Source organism: Lynx rufus, unplaced genomic scaffold (genome assembly GCF_022079265.1).
Source record: "Lynx rufus isolate CCGP_SWC_20201006 ecotype Redwood Valley unplaced genomic scaffold, mLynRuf1.p SCAF_2, whole genome shotgun sequence".
Taxonomy (NCBI): Eukaryota; Metazoa; Chordata; class Mammalia; order Carnivora; family Felidae; genus Lynx; species Lynx rufus.
In genome coordinates this window covers 179,010,668-179,027,588 of record NW_025814834.1, presented here as the reverse complement: position 1 = coordinate 179,027,588, position 16,921 = coordinate 179,010,668, and the positions used below count along the sequence as shown (strand labels likewise).

Genomic DNA, 16,921 nt, shown 5'->3' with positions numbered 1-16,921 from the left:
CCACTGTTCTCTAGACCCTGGGCCAGGTGCGAGGAATACAGTGACACACAACAGATGTAGTCGCTGAGTCCTGTGCCCGAAGGCAAACAGGAAGCTCGGATTCCAGAGACACACAACCACCTACTCATCACAGGGCCTGCCAGGTTGCTTTATACACCTTCTCTTTCCCTCTTTCCTGCCAATTTCTACTCTTATTATGGGGTGGGGTGGGAAGGAGTCTTAATTTAGTTTGTATTATGCATTGTTATATTATAAAATATTTCTAACATACAGAAAAGTACAAAGAATGATACAACAAACACTGGTGTACCCATCATGCTACTTTTTCAAATCCTTCTAATGGGGTCATACTACTCACATCCTTCAAAAACGTGCCTTTCTTCATTTATCCTTATTCTGACAGTTAGCCACATTGATGCTCATAGATCTCATTCATTCTTAAAAACTACAGCATTCTGTGTATGAATACTCCACAATTCACTTATTTCTTCACCTGCTGATGAATATTTTGTTTGTTTCCAAATATTTGCTATTACAAGCACTGTTGCTACAATGAATAATATTCTTCTATATGTCTTCTATTTGTGTGTTTCTCTTAGACCATACAGTGCAACTGCCAATTTGTAGGGCACAAGAATCTTCAAATGGCTCCCATTCGTGCACCACTTACATACCCACTAGACACACATTAGTTCCCATTGCTGCACAATCTTGACAACTCTTGGTATCAATGTTTCTGAAAATCTGACTTAAGCGTATGTCATTCCTCTGCTCAAACCCTCCAATGGCTTCTCACTCAAGTAAAAGCTGAAGTCCTCACTGTGACCAAGATGCTACACAACTTACCCCTCCATGTTGTCTCTCCCTCCTCATCTCCTAGGCTCCCTTCTTCCCTCTGGCCCAGTCACACTAGTCTCTGCCGTTCTCTGAGCATACCAAGCAAATTCCTGCCTCAGGGCCTTTGTGTTTGCTGTGCTCACTGCTTCAGATGCCTTCCCCTTAGATATCTACATGAATTGCTCCCAATTCCTCCAGGCCTTTACTCAAAATTCACCTCTTAAAAATTTTTTAAATTTCAAATTCACCCACCTACACAAGTATTTCCTGTCCTTTAAATTTTTCACCTTGGCATTTATCATTAGCATACTATATATCTGACTTATTTTACTTATCATAAAGCTCAGTAGATTCTAAACTGCCTCAGAGCAAGGATTTTTGTTTTTCTCACTGCTATATCTCCAGTGCCTGCAATAGTTTAGTGCTCAATACTTGTTGAATTAATTGAATGAACGAATGAAGACAAGTCAATTTGTATGTTTGCTAAAATGAGCATAATATAATCTCTTGTTTTTATTTCCTTGACTACAGGTGGGGCTAAGTATCTTTTCATATATTTGTTAGCCATTTGGGTTTCCTTTGCTGGGAATTGCTCATTTTCCTCTAAAACTTATAACTGGTTTTATTCTTATAAATGGTAGGAGTTCTAAAGATATTCTTGCTTTTCATCCTTTGTTGCTAATGAGAATTGCAAATATTATCTCCGGTCTGTAGTCGATTTACTTATTTATTTACTTTGCTTATGTTTATTTTGTGGTATAGAAAATTTTTTTTCCTTTTTTTAAAGTTTATTTATTTAGGGGGTGCGTGAGTGGCTCAGTCAGTTAAGCGTCTGACTTCGGCTCAGGTCATGATCTCACGGTCCGTGAGTTCGAGCTCCACGTCGGGCTATGTGCTAACAGCTCAGAGCCTGAAGTCTGCTTCGAATTCTGTGTCTCCTTCTCTCTCTGCCCTTCCCCTCTCACTCTATGTCTCTCTCTCTCATAAATAAATAAACATTAAAAAAATTTGTAGTTAAAAAAAAAGTTTATTTATTTATTTTGAGAGAGACAGAAAGAGAGAACGTGCCCACCAGCGGAAGAGGCGCAAAGAGAGAGGGAGACAGAGAATCCCAAGGAAGATTCTCTCTCCACACTGTCAGTGCAGAGCCTGAAGCAGGGCTCGATTCCACAAATCATAAGATCGTGACCTGAGCTGAAATCAAGAGTCAGACACTTAACCAACTGAACCACTCAGGCTCCCCCAGTAATTTTGTATTTCAGTTTAAATGCAATCAAATTCATCAGTCTCACCCTCTGATTCTGCAGACTGGCACTTCTGTCATCTTTTCCCTGACCACCTTCCTCCAATCTCCCCCACAAGGCCCAGTCCTCTCCACTATCAAACACTTTACCTATATAGTACCTCTTTTTTTTCTTTAACCATGTCTGTGAGCTCATGAGGCTAACAGTGTTGTGGAAAGAAGCAAACTTGGGGTTCAAATCCTGGTTTTATCAGGAGAGGCAGCATAACAGAGTAATAAAGAATATGGATTATGAGCTATGGTGCTGATTTGAAAACTGTGCTCAGCTATACGATCTTAGGCACAATGCATTACATCTGAGTAACTCGGTGTCCTTATTCATACAACGGGGATAATAATAGTAACTACCTCATAAAGTTCGGGTTGTTATGAGGATTAAGTGAGTTAATACAGGTTCTTCCCCGATAACGGGGCCACATAATAAGCACTGCGTACATTTGCTAGTGTCATTTTCTATGCTAACTTTGTGACTATGGGCAAGCTATCCTCCCCAAACTTCGATTTTCTCTTTTGTGAGGTAAGCCTACCTCGGGGTGTGGGATATAAAACTATAAAACAGTGACAAAGTGCTGAGCTCTTGGCACTTGTGAGGCACTCGGCACATGTTAGTTCTATCATTTCTTTCTTCCTGGCAGTGGAGACTGACTTTATCTTTGCATCCTCAGCCCGTAGCACAAAATAAGGTGCTCAAAAATTGTTTGCGTGCTTACTCTGTGCCAGGCCTCCACCAGGCACTGATGACATAAATCACTCAGACACATAGCCTGTCTCTCAAGATCTCAGGCTAGAAGAATAAACAAGAGAGCGAGGAGGAGAAACTGCCTTGGCAACATTTAGACGAGAGGCATGGGCCAAGGCAGTGCTTTGCACATGGCGCTCCCTGGCGCTCTGGGCATTCCGCCGACATCTGGATGGAACTTACAGTGCTGCCAGATAGAGGAGCTATAGAGAAGGGACCCTCTCCCCAGCCTCCCCCACAGTGGTTCCACTTTCACTGGTTCCAACTATTGGACCTCCATGCTAGCTGATGAAAAGGTTCTGTAGCTTAAAACCACCAGGCGAACAGAGTATGGGCTTCAAGTAACATCAAACTAGTTCTGGCTCTTGCTTTTTCAGTTTGACAACTCTCGGCCCTGGTTTCCTCACAAGGAAAAGAGGGCTAACCACACTTAATATAGAGTCTTGTTGAAAGAATTAAAGTGTATGCAGTCATCAGCACACAATAGATCCTCATGAATTCCTTCTCCTCTTATGATCAACATATGTACAAAATATGTAACATATTACTCTAATGCTTTTTCAGGATCGAGCATACACATCACTGAGCCTCACTGAGAGTCAGCTTCCTTGTTTGAGAAAGGGGGAGAAGAATACCTACCCCCAAGGTGGCTGCAAGAATTACACATGCCCACGTCCAGTCTTTTGTAGCGCATCTGCACAAAGGAAGCACCCAGAACTGCTGGCTCGCTTCTCCTTTCAAACACGGAAGGCCATGGCTATAGGAGCCCTTTCCCTTCAGGAGTACCAGGTGGGCCTCTGACCTCTCCTCAGACAGCATGGAGGTCAGGAATGGCAGTCACCCCCGGCCCATCCCTCTTACAGACTTCCAGTGCTGCTGACTGAATTCCCAGGGGAGCCAGCTCATCTGAGGGCAGAGCTGGGACTCAGCACAGCAATGAGTAAGTATGAGAGCACCTTCTCCACACCGATCCCCACCCTCAGATCCTCTCAAGTTAAAATCAACAATCTCCTTTTGGACAAAGTGACTTAATTCGTCTCAGGTTTGCAGTGTCATTTGAAGATGTTCAAAGGACATGCCAATTACTTGTAATCACAGCATTCATATAACACAGAATTGCATTTTCCCCAAAATTGTTTGTAAAGGCTGTCACTGACATCCAGAAGAGTTGAGTGAAATGTTGCATGCCCCACCAACAGTGCACTTCTCCAACCTTTCAGGCAACGCTCATGCGCACCTGAATTCAACTGGTACGTGGTAAAGAATCCAAACAGTTCTACACATACCGTAAAGATCTGGATTGCTGCGGATATATAACCTCACAAAGTTTTTTCCTGGTATTGGCAAAAGGGACCCCTTTATTCTGTCAAAGACCTGGAAAACAACATAGCAGTAAGTCTCCTGAAGATTTCTTACAGCTTTCGTGAAGATTTCTTACAGCTTTCATGACGATAGTATTTTCAAATGCGAATGATCCTTTATTTTTGTAAGACCATATCCAGTCATAAAAGCGTTCACATCATGTGATTGTTTAACCACAAAAGACACAAGTCTCCACTACGTGTAAAAGGAAAGGTGAAATGGGTTTACAAACCTGGTAAGTGTCTACGTCAAAGAATGTTTGATAGTATTCAAATGTCCAGAAGGGGGAGCTTTTCTTCTGGCCAGCAAGTAACTGTCAGAGGTGAAATAAAACATAATGAACACAGAAGTAATGTCCTTATATCAGCGATGCAGACAGGGAACTAATCTAATGGAAAATCAAGATGCATCAGAGACCAAGCTCTTCTGCATTCATGAACTTTACAACAGCCATGCCCAGCTCAGCCTGATAGAAAACAAGCGTGTGTTTTGAAGTCAGACCAAAAGGTTTCAATTCCTGGTCCCTCCACCAGGGGGAGACTTTGTCAAATCACTAGACTGTTCTCCAAAAATTACAGCCAACAAGATCCACTTCATAGGATTATAGAAGGATTAGATCGATTATATATAATATGTATCAGGTACAATAACACATATACGCATTTTTACACACACAAACATATACACACAGAAGGCAGTGTCAGATCTTCTATTCCCCTACCTCCTCAAGATTCTACCACTATCCCCACCTCAACTCTCAAAAATCTGATACGCTGATTCACTCTAACATGCTGAAAACTTAAAATATACTCCTCTGACAAAAAACCCCCACAAAACTCCAATTTATGAGCAGCACACACGGGGCTCATCTATCCCAACAGCGCAGCTATTTAACAACAGAACGCAGACCCCTTGCCGGGAACTACGACTGCCACTTCAGATATTTCATGAGGATTCGTACAGCGAAAGGTACGGATGGACTAGCTGGAGCTTTCCAGGACAAGGGGCAGGTGTTTTTTTGTCCATTGAAAGGAGAATTTCCCCATGATTAAAGTTGTCTAATAGTGGCAATGCTGCTTTACACGGTAACAAATAGCCTCCAGAAGGGGGTATCCAAGTGCTGTCTTTCCCACCTACCACAGACAGCATTAGTATCTTGGGAGGGAAGGTGACATACAGGAGACTGAAGGTTCTTTCGAACTCTAGCATTAGAAGATATTGAACTCCAGAGACCCATGTTCTATAAGCTAGGACAAGGGATTCAGTGCCTATCATGGAATATTGGTAACTTCTTCCCAATTCCCAGACAAATTAAGATGATGGATAGAATGTTTTCAATTTTAAGATTTTTCTCCCCCCTCATACATTTCTCAAACTTTTGACACCCGCTGTTGCTCAGTGTGATGGTTAATTTCGTGTGTCAACTTATCGAGGTCAAACATTATTCTGGATGTTTCTGTGAGGGTGTTTTTGGATAAGCTTTAACATTTAAATTGGTGGGCTTTCGGGGCACCTGGGTGGCACCGTCGGTTAAGGGTCCAGCTTTGGCTCAGATTATTATCTCATGGTTTGTGGGTTCGAGCCCCATGTTGGGCTCTGTGCTGACAGCCCAGAGCCTGGAGCCTGCCTCGGATTCTGTGTCTCCCTCTCTCTCTGTCCCTCCACTGCTGGTGTTCAGTCTCTCTCTGACTCTCAAAAATAAATACATGTTAAGAATTTTTTTTTTTTTTAATTTGTGGCTTTCTGAGTAAAGCAGATTGCCCTCCATAATGTGGCTGGGCCACAGCCAATCAAGTGAAGGCCCAAATAGAACAAAAGGCTGACCTCCCTGAGCAAGAGGGACTGCTCCAGCAGACTGCCTTTGGCCTTCATCTGCAACACCAGCTCTTCCTGGATCTACAGCAGAATGCCTTTGGCCTCAAACTCCAATTCCTTCCTGGGTCTCAGTCTGCCAGCCACTTCCAGCAGATTTTGGACTCGCCAAGCATCCACAATCACGTGAACCAATTTTTAAAAATAAACCTCTTTCTCTATATATACACATCCTATTGGTTCTAGCACTCTGGAGCACGCTAACTAATTGTGTGTTCCAGGGCAGCTTATTTAAACTTTGCGCCTCACATTTCTCCTTTGTAAAATGAGGATAAGAACAGTTCCTGGTATACAGAGTTGTTTTGAGGGTTAAATGAGATGATCCAAGTAAGGAACTTTAAATGGTGTCTGGCAGCTATGAAACGTGAAATAAACATTAGCTATTGTCATGATAATGATGGCGATAGTCAACACATTATTTTCTTATATTTCAGATGAGGAAACCCAGTCTTAGGGAAGTTCAAGTACCTTACTCAAGACCACATAGCTGTTACTACTGGCTGGGCCAGGATTCAAAGTTAGGCTCCTAGTCTAAGCTCTCGCCACAGTGTCTAGCATATATGGGTATTTAATTTAGCACAAGCTTCGGTGCTTATTGTGATGGCTCACGGAGTTCCAGAAAGATCACCCGGCACCCTAGAGCTCTGCTACTTAATGAGCCTGTGAACTCAATGCTGTAAACTGGGTGCTCCTCTAGGGCATCACAGTCATGACTGCATTTATAAAATATGGATAGAAATACTATTTTTCTGGAACACACTACCAGTGCACGTGGAGATAAATCTTTGTGACCAAAAACAGCCACCTGCTATTCACCGTCCAACCAGATGCAGAAACCTAGAAGTCTCGATAAAATCTTTGCTCTCTATCCCTCACCCCTTCTCCACAAAGCCCAACTGAGCCCACCCCCTAACCACCTGTGTCCGGCTGTGGTTCGGGCTTCTAGCCCAGATCACTGCCACGGTCTCCCACTGGCCTCCGCTCCTTCCAGTTTCTACCCCACAAGGCCACCATACCTTTATCTTTAAACTCTCTGGCTAAATATCATCTAAAATCTTTCAGTAGCTCCTGATAGCTTTCAGAGCACAATTCCTACTCATTTGGTTGAGTCCTTGCCGAGCCGTGTAGCCTCACCTCCTGTCTTCACCTGTATTTTGCTCCAATGTACGTGAAGATGGGAAACATGCCGTGTGTGCCACGTTCTTTCGTGCCGCTTTGGCTTTGCTGAAACGGTTCCCTTTGCCTAGATCACCCTTCCCTGCCTTCTTCCCTTGGCCACCTCCTACCCTTGTGCCAGGACTCAGTTCAAGTGTCACTACCTGCACAAAGCCCCCGCTCTGCCCCCACAACCCCGGTGTCCCCTCCACCAGCACGCTCCCTGTGGGTAACAACGGCCTGCGTGCCTGTCTGTCTCCCCCCGAGGCAGAGGCCATGTGTGATCCACCTTTGGGCTGCCACTGCCTGGCACTCTTCGTGGCACACGGGAGACAGTGAATAAATGCATGAAGAAGTTTTAAAAAAATTAAAAGGACAAATCAAAGACAAGTTCGAACCTCAGTTTTGTCAGAGTCATCGTTTCCCAGCAACTCATCATCCTCTTCTCCCCCGGAGCCTCTTGGGAGTCCTGCTTGATGCGTCGGGCTTTCACCAGGACCCTCGATACTTATCGTGGTGGCACCTGGGTTTTCTGCTGCAGTAGCGGCCGCGTTACCAAATTCTGAAAGCAATTAGAGCACGAGGGCATCAAAGACCTTACCCACATTGGAAACGCTATACTTTTAATCTAAAGACAAGCTGTTTCAACCCCAGCTTTGCTATAGACCCTATTTGATATAAATGGCAAAAGGCTCTGAAAAAAAACCTCACCTAGACATCAGGCTGACTTAGAAAAGGGGTTACAAAGACAATAGAATTTGGAGTCAGACCTGGATTTTAGTCCTGGCTCACCTACTTACTAACTATAAGAGCCTGAGTAAGTAACTCAATCTCTGTATGCCTCAGTATTCTCATCCACACAATGGGGAGAATAACATCTACTTTAGAGAATTGGGGGAAAGTCAGGAATGTTACCTAAGTAAAGTCCTTAGCAGAGTGGCTGGCCCACCGCAAGTACCCAATCTATACCTGTCTTCTTTCATTCAAGTTCAAAAAATTTTAATGGAAGTTATTTTTTCCAAGAAGTCCAATGTAATCACTATAGGGAATATAGGGTCAAAAATGAAAGTAGAAAGCATAGAATAAAAATCACTCTTAGTCCTACCACATCAAGGCAAACACTAATAATTTTTGATATGTTTCCTTTTCTCCATACAGTAACTCTCTAAGATTCATGCCAGTGATGATCATTCATTCACTGAACATATATTTACTGCATGCCTACAATGCGCCAAGTACTGATGTGATACTATACAATTTTGTATCCTGCTCTGTCAACTGGAGATTATAGAAAAATGATTTTTTTCATTTTATATCAGTCTTCATAATAACCATTTTCATAACTACGTAATATTCCAACAGCTGGGAGGTGGAGGGAGTAGGAGAGAGAGACTGTAAGTTGGATGTTTATGGTGTTTCCAACTTTTCATTATAAAAATAACACTTGTAAGGAATGTCTGCAAAGAAAAAGCTTTTGAGTTATTATCTCTGAACACCTATCAGTGCAATTACCAGGTCAAAGGGTTAGTTAAGACTAATGCTCTATGACCTTGGGCAAATAACACTATATCTCTGAGTCTCCGTTTCTAAAATGTAGGTAATTGGGGCACCTGGGTGGCTCAGTCGGTTAAGTATCCGACGCTTGATTTCAGCTCACATCATGATCTCACCGTTAGTGAGTTCAAGCCCCATATCAGGCTCTGGGCAGGCAGTGTTGAGCCTGCTTGCAATTCTCTCTCTCTCCCTCTCTTGCTGTCCCTCCCTCACTTGCGCTCTCTCTTTTGAAAATAAATAAATAAATTTTAAAAATAAAAATAAATAAAACATAGGTAACACCTATCTTACAGAGAGATTTTGAGGATGATATGATATAATAATAAATATTGTCATAGCTATCATTTATTGATGGAACAGGACACTAACATTTAAAAAGATGATCACGGGGCGCCTGGGGGTCTCAGTCAGTTAAGTGTCTAACTTCAGCTCAGGTCATGATCTCACGGTTCATGAGTTTGAGCCCCGTGTCGGGCTCTGTGCTGACAGCTCAGAGCCTGGAGTCTGCTTTGGATTCTGTGTCTCCCTCTCTCTCTGCCCCACCCCTTCTTGCGCTCTGTCTCTCAAAAATGAATAAACGTTTATATATATATATATAAATATATTTAATATATATATTTAAAAAGATGATCACAACTGAGGGAATCAGACAGAGGAAGATACACTTTTCTCATATTTAAAAATTTTTTTTAATGTTTATTCATTTTTTGAGAGAGAGACAGAGTGTGAGTGGGGGAGGGGCAGAGAGGGGGACACAGAATCTGAAGCAGGCTCCAGAATCCGAGCTGTCAGCACAGAGCCTGACGGGGAGCTCGAACTCACAGACCGCGAGATCATGACCTGAGCTGAAGTCAGACACTTAACCGAATGAGCCACTCAGGTACCCCAAGTCTCATATTTAAAAAGCAGTAGTTCAGCAGGCAGAAGGAGGAACAGAGGATCACTTTAGAAGTACAATGGCCAGGGGCACCTGGATGGCTCAGTCAGTTCAATGTCTAACTTCGGCTCAGGTCATCATCTCGTGGTTCGTGAGTTCAAGCCCCGTGTCAGGCTCTGTGCTGACAGCTTGGAGCCTGGAGCCTGCTTCAGATTCTGTGTCTCCCTTTCTCTCTGCCCTTCCCCTGCTCACGCTCTGTCTTACTCTCTCCAAAAAATAAATAAGCATAAAAAAAAAAAAAAAGAAGTACAAAGGCCAAAGATGTTCAAAGGAGGATGATAACTTGTCTATTTGACAGGCTTAGGAAAGGCTTCTTGAAGATGCCACATGAGAAGGATGGTCAGATGTGGTGGGGATGGCATCGCGCACAAAGGGCATGGGATGAGCAAAAACCAGAAGATGGAAGATGTGTCCCCTAACTGAGAAACAGCAGGTAGCATGGTTTGATTGGAATGCAGCATGTGTGTACCTCTCACAGGATCACTTGACCACACATTCTGCTCCATATGAGTTACCGGTGTCCATCACAGCTCCCTGAGGACAAGACTGGCATGTTCTTCATTTCCACCATCATCTTCTCTACTTTTACGTGCTGGCATATCCTATGCTATGTGTGCCCTCTGATCCTTTCCTGACACAATGTCTTCCACCTGACGAGTCCCAATCTCCACTTTCTCACCTGAACTCCCATCTTCCTCAGGAAAGCCTTCCATGACCCCCATAGCATCCTACATTCTGTTCTAAAGAGCAAAGTCCTTAACAAGGTCTGCAATGTCCTCTGTGATTTGGCACCTGCCTCCTCTCTAACCTCACCTTGTGTTCATCTCCCCCCCCCCCCCCACCGCCAACCCCGAACCATCTGTGCTCTGCACATTAGCTTTCTTTCAATTACCTGGGAAAAAAGTCAAACAAACTTCCTCCCCCCTTGGGTACTTTGCATATGCTGTTCTCGACATTGTACTTTCCTACACTGTACTCAGAAAGGATGGCCAAAGAGGGCCTCTCGAACGAAGTGAGATTTGAACAGAGTGAGGGAGCAAGCTATGTGGCTATCTGGAGAAAAAATTCCCAAATAGATAGCACAAAAGCCCTAAGCTGTGAGTGTACTTGGTGTCTAGGAGGGACAGTGACAGGCCCATGTGGGTAGGGCAGAGAGAGAAAGGACAAGAGTAGCAGGAGAGATCAGAGGGAGTGGAGGGCAGGATCATGTACGGCCTCCAAACACAGAAAAGGCTCTGGCTTTCATACCTAGTGAGATGGGAGCCATTGGAAGGTTCTGAAAGAATGACATGATCTGACTTAGTTTTAAAGGACCACTCGTTGCAAAATACAGACTGTAAGGGGGCAACGGAGGAAACAGGAAGACTAGAAGGAAGGTAAGGGCTATAATTCATATGAGAGGTGATGGTGACCTTGAGCATGGTGAGGGAGAGGTAGTAGTGAGGAGAGGTGGTCAGATGCTGAATGTACGTTGAAGATGGAGTTGACAGTATTTGCTGAGGAGGTGGTTTCTCTTTAAACATCTTCTCTCTTCCTCAGATAGCAGTGAGATAGCACTGGCTGTGAAGCCAGGCTGCCTAGGTTCAAACCCTGCTTTACCACTTGTTATGTGGCCTTAGGTAAATTACTTCATTTTTCTCTGCCTCGGTTTCCTCACTGGTAAAACAGAGAGAATAAATATTTCATAAAGTTAACATGAAGATTAGATGAGCTAATATTTGGAAAGCACGTAAACTAGGGCCTGACGTATAGTAAGTGATGTGCAAGTATTTATAAGACAAATAAGCATTCGTTAGTCCCTAGTCTAGGTTAGGTTCTAGGCTATGAGTGATGAACTGTTCCTCCAACATTTTCATAGTCTGTGGATATATATGTAAGTGATCATTTATCAAATTAATGTCTCCCTCAACAGACTGAGAGCTACATTAGGGAGTGAACTGTCACTCCTCTGTCCCTGATAACTGGAACAACTGCCTGGCTCATAGTCACATTCATGAGATACTTATTGATTCAGTGAAGGAATGACCTGATCACATTTCATCATAATTAGCTTTTTACACTTTTATCTACTCCAGCAGAGGAAAAAACTCCTCCTTTATCTTTTTATCTCCTGCATCTAGTAAGTTCTAAGCACAAAGTAGATGTTCAGTAAATATTTGTTGAACTAAGGCAGTAACTCTATAGCTATTTTGTAATCACAGTATTAAATTAATGACGTTACCAATCTGGGGACACCTGGGGTGGCTCAGTCAGTTAAGTGTTGGACTTCGGCTTAGGTCATGATCTCATGGTTAGTGGGTTCAAGCCCCACACTGGGCTGTGCTGACAACTCAGAGCCTGGAGCCTGCTTCAGATTCTGTGTCTCCCTCTCTCTCTCTGCCCCTCCCCTGCTTGTGTTCTCTCTCTCTCTCTCTCTCTCTCTCTCTCAAAAATAAATAAATAAACTTAAAAAACATCTTTAAAAAAATGACGTTACCAATCTGAAGGGCTATTCGGCAAAAAAGAACAACTGATGTGGACAAACAGAAAAACCTGGATGTGGCCAACATACTTGTACCAAGATGCTTGAAATAATCTTCATAAATATATATGCCAGGATATCACTGAGAACCCATTGCTGTGACTGTGGAAACACTGATTATAAAAGGTGGCCCCCAACAGATATACCTTCAAACTGCAAATCACCTACAGCTGCCATCCAGCCAGGGGGTCTTCTCCCAATTATTAAGAAGAAATTTTGCAGAGGTCTAAAAAGGAAAAATAAATAAACTTCATAAGATACCAGAATAAAATACACGCAAACAACTCTTGTTTCAGCATTAGAAATGGTACTATTTTCCTTGCCTCCTTCTTTGGTAGGGTGAGACAGGTCTGTATAAAGATAACCACTTAGCAACAGATATAAAAAACTAACCCTAACGGGTCCAAAGGTTCCATCCAATCTCACTCACTCTGTGGGTGTTTAAGGACCAGGTGCAGCCTGGAAATGTAAGGGTGAGGAAGGAGAGGCTGGAGTTTGAGAGGGCAGTCAAGAGCAAAGACAGTTCAGCCTAGCCAGTGGTTAAGGGCACAGGCTCTGGGGTCAAACAGACCTGGGTTTGATTCCCGATTCTGCTTGTCCTCGCTGTATGACTGCAGGCTCCTCGGGGCCTCACTTTTCTCATCTGTAAAATGGGTTCATAATGGTACCTACTCGCACGGTGCTGGGGGGCCATTAAATGAGACAGTGAGTGTAAGGCGCTTAGTGCACAGCCGAGCAATTAGTAGGCGTTGGAGTGACGGCGACCCTGCAGCCTGGGATACCCTAAGCCCCGGCAGGCCTGGGCAAGAGCTGCCCAAAAAGCAAAGGCAGGGTTGTAGGGGGAGGATCTGGGCCGAAGCGGCCCGGCGGGCAGGAGATAGCGGGTCTCCCGCGTCCCGGGCTCTCCCCGCAGGCCCGGCCGCCTCACCTCGAGGGGCTCGGCGTCCAGCTGGTCGGGGGGAGACTCCAACCTCAGTAGTACCAGGCAGGTTCAGGTCCAGCCGAGTTGCCGGAAGCCGGAGATCCGGGGGGCGGAACTTCTCCACCTCCTCCGGGCAGAGCCCCGCCTCCTTAAAGAGACCGAAGCGTTGCTTCTGAGACTGGGCAGCCGCGGCCTCCAGAGCCGGCTCCTAGCCCCGCCCCTGCGAGGCGGAGGCTCGGGTTCTTAAAGAGACAGGCGCAGCCCGGAGCGGTGGTGGGCGTGGAGTGGGGGGAGGAGAAGGGGAGGCACAAAGAATTCTCTAGCTTGTGGGGTCTTTTTATTGTTTGTTTATACCTCTGTTCTTATTGAAATATAAAATAACATAACGAAGAACGGTTGTCGAGAGACCAAAAGTCATCAACCTCTCGCATTCTTTTTTGGCTAAAAATTTAATGAAGCGGTAAGGGAGTGGATGAGTCCAATCCTTTCTGAGTTGTGAACGAGTGAGCGAGCGCAGGATGACGTCTGTTCTAGTGGCCGCCGTCCCCCGTGAGTGTGGTATTTGTTCCTTCACTCCCGCACCCGCCTCCCTCTGCCCCGGGTAGGGGCGGGGGGTGGGGAGCAGTAGGCCTTTCTCAAGCACCCTTCTGTCCTCCACTGCACTGACTGCCACCCGGCACTCGACGGGGTCCCAGTAAACGATGGCGGGGGTGCACCAGCGAACCTGGTGAGAATCGTTTCGCCCTGCCTTCCGTCTTGGCCTGGTTAACGCCTACACAGCCTTCCAGGTTTTAGTACATTTTCTCCTTGCAGAAAAAGCCTGCCTTGCTCCACCACCGTGCAAGGACTTCTTGACCTCCCCTGGTCTCCAGGGCTCGCTTCTACCACTGCGATTGCTGTTTTCTGCCCATCTTTACCAGCCTGTGAGCACTTAGAGCGCAATGATCAGGAATTTTCTGGTGTCTGGGTCGCCAGGGCCGGGCACGCAGTAGTTGCTCACTAAAGGTTAACTGTAGAGTGAGCAAGTTCTGGCTGTCTGAGCGGCATAAGCATAATTCGCGGCTCACACAAAGGGTGACTTCGGCCTCGCCACACTGGACCCCTGTGGTCAATTGGAAAGACTTTACATCTGACTCACACACACACACACACACACACACTCACTCACACTTACACTTAGTGTATTTGTTGAGCTGACATCCTGATCAGGCTTTATACATGCAGGATCTCTAATTCTCAAAACAATCCGGCAAGCTTGAGGTGATTATCCTCATTTTATAAAGAAAAAGCTGAGGCTTAGAATATGAGAAGGGTACTTTGGTCGAATAGGTATCAGGAATGAATCGCAATGCACAAATTCAGGTGGGCAAGTATATTAAACACCTCATGCCCCATTTCGGATCCTCCTGGCCTCATCTGCTGCTTATTTCATCACCATGTATCTTACTCCACTCCAGCAGGTAGAACCTAAGTGGGCTTCACCTCAGGCCCATGCCTCAGCGTTCTCACCTGCCTCATGGCTTGTGTCCTGATCCCATGGGGTCCTGGGGCTGTTGGAACTGGTCAGCACCAGGACAGGAACAGCCCAGAAGGGCCGGGGTGGGGAGTGGTTGATGCCTCATGGACACGTTTTTGACCGATGGGGTCAGCAACTGATGCTTCTCTCTTTTTCTCCTCAGAAAGACTCTTCAGATATTTCATATAGCTTTCTAACTCTCTTGTAGGATCGAGCAGCAAGTGCCTCAGGAAGTGGCCAATTTGATAATGCATCCTTGCAACGGCGCTCCTTCCTTTCCTGCTTTATAACCCCTGTCTGTCACTCCCGGTTCTTGGACTCACACTTGCCAGTGAAGTACTCATATGAGGAACCTACATTAAGGCACACTGGTACCACGAGTGGCCCCGGTAAGCAGCCCTCAGGTTGGAATTTTAGAACTGGACTGCTCAGCAGTCAGATGGCAACAGTCCCATCGCTGGTGGTCAATGTGTGTGTTGGGGGGAGGTGATAACAGCTAGGCTATATATTTCTTCTCTTAGAAACAGAAATAAAGGTTATATCGGTTTATTAGTTATAATGATATAAAAGTTTTGGCTCAAACTGAGATAAGAATCAAAGATTACTGGTTTAAAACAGTGATTCTCAGCTGTAGGATATTTTGCCCCTAGGGGGTATTTGGCAACGTCTAAAGTCATTTTTGATTGTTATAACTTGTGGGGTGCTACTGGAGTGCTCCTGGCCCTCATACTTCTAAACATCCTACAGGGCACAGGATAGCCCTTCATAACAAAGAATTATCTAGTCCGAAATGTGGACTATTGGTGTCAAGGGTAAAAAACTGAGCTCAAATGTTCAGATGTCCTTAACTTGTCTGCCCAAGTATGATAAAGTAGATGAGCTCAGCCGCTGATGCTAATTCCACCTCTACTGCTCTGAAGGGGAATGAACCAGTGAGAGATGGAACCCATCCCACCCTCCCACACCAGATAGAATGAGGGAAGCATGAAGGGGGAAGGAAAGCTGAGGAGCATCTTGCTCTGATGGACAGGGATGAGGGGGGTAAAGGGGACACTCTGGTTAGATGCTGCATGTGATCCTGACTTAGTCCCCTGGCTTTTTGCTGGTGACCACATAGGTGAGCCATGTTCCAGAAAGCATCTCCACCACCCCTGTGAGCAACACCCATCACAAGGAAAGGGCTGCTGGCACTGTGGGAGCATCTCACCCTGACCCTAGGACTGCTTTAATCTTTTTCTTTTGGATTTCCTAACACACAGCCCTCTTGTCCTTTTTTAATGCACCCGGTGTTAAGGGCTAAGATTGTTTGAAGCCACCGTGTGGGCAAGGGAGACCTGAAATAGGCCGCTGGCCCTTGCTCAGGGTAGGCCAGAGCCATCCTGCAACAAACAGGACACAAGACTCATATAAGTGTCCCCCTCCCCCTACCAAAATTTGATCATAAAAATTTGTAAACCAACTGCAAACATTTTAAAAGACGAAATAACAGATTTCAAAGACTTTGTAAACTGAGTGGGCTAGTCCCAGATACTCGGTAGTTAGCAGTACGTGGGAGACAAAGTGGAGAAGCATGGCTTGGCCTGCATTCTATTGCATGCCCTGTCTGATAGAGAGGTTAAGTGATTCGGCTTTGGTCATACAGCTGGGTGCAGATTGGGCCAGTGGTGTGCTGGAGCATTCTCGGACCAGTTCGTGAGAGCTGGTTGCTAAATTCTCAGGAATCCTGTTATTCTCAGGAGCCAGTTATTAAATCCAGCCATTATTAAAGTTAAATTATATAAGCTTACAATTAAAGAAATTATATGAACAATAAATTATTTTAACAACAGAGGTAATAATGTTCAAAACACTGCTTTCTAAGTATTTCTCTACATTTTACCATTATCTATTCTCCTGAAGCTGTATCTATCTTATACATACAGTGTGCTTCTGATAATCTCTTCCCAATCTCTTCAGTGATGTCACATTGGTAGCTTAAAATGAGCAGTGGTGAAATTAATTACATCACAGAAATAGGCAAAAGCTACATGTCTGGGATTGACTTACTGTGATGTTAATTGTCTAGACCAGGGCTGGCAATCTTTTTCTAGAAAGTCCAGAATAGTAAATATATTTCAGCAGAGTCTGTTGCAACTAGTCAAATCTGCTGTTGTAGCACAAAAGTAGACATAGGCAAAAGTATAAATGAATGGCAGGCTGTATT

General features: G+C 44.7%; 2 protein-coding genes across 7 annotated transcripts in view; one reads left to right on the top strand and one right to left on the bottom strand.

The window, feature by feature from the left end:
- Positions 1-13,299, bottom strand: part of YIPF1 (Yip1 domain family member 1) — a 37,014-nt gene extending 23,715 nt beyond the window's left edge. For 2 of the 5 annotated variants that reach the window (XM_047083959.1, XM_047083957.1), the window contains exons 1-5: positions 13,209-13,299; positions 12,427-12,506; positions 7,667-7,830; positions 4,474-4,554; positions 4,166-4,253 (exon numbers count right to left, since the gene is read on the bottom strand). In XM_047083959.1, the coding sequence (XP_046939915.1) occupies positions 4,166-4,253; positions 4,474-4,554; positions 7,667-7,830; positions 12,427-12,457 (364 nt within the window). In that variant the 5' untranslated portion in view covers positions 12,458-12,506; positions 13,209-13,299. Of the gene's footprint in view, positions 1-4,165; positions 4,254-4,473; positions 4,555-7,666; positions 7,831-12,426; positions 12,507-12,851; positions 12,924-13,208 lie in introns of all 5 variants that reach the window. The other 3 variants (XM_047083956.1, XM_047083955.1, XM_047083958.1) reach the window with 3 other exon arrangements.
- A 218-nt stretch (positions 13,300-13,517) lies between these two features.
- Positions 13,518-16,921, top strand: part of DIO1 (iodothyronine deiodinase 1) — a 41,452-nt gene continuing 38,048 nt past the window's right edge. Inside the window, exons 1-2 of one of the 2 annotated variants that reach the window (XM_047085728.1) lie at positions 13,518-13,751; positions 14,927-15,107. The gene's annotated coding sequence lies outside the window, so the exon portion shown is untranslated. Of the gene's footprint in view, positions 13,752-13,799; positions 13,930-14,926; positions 15,108-16,921 lie in introns of those variants that run through there. The other variant, XM_047085729.1, reaches the window with a different exon arrangement.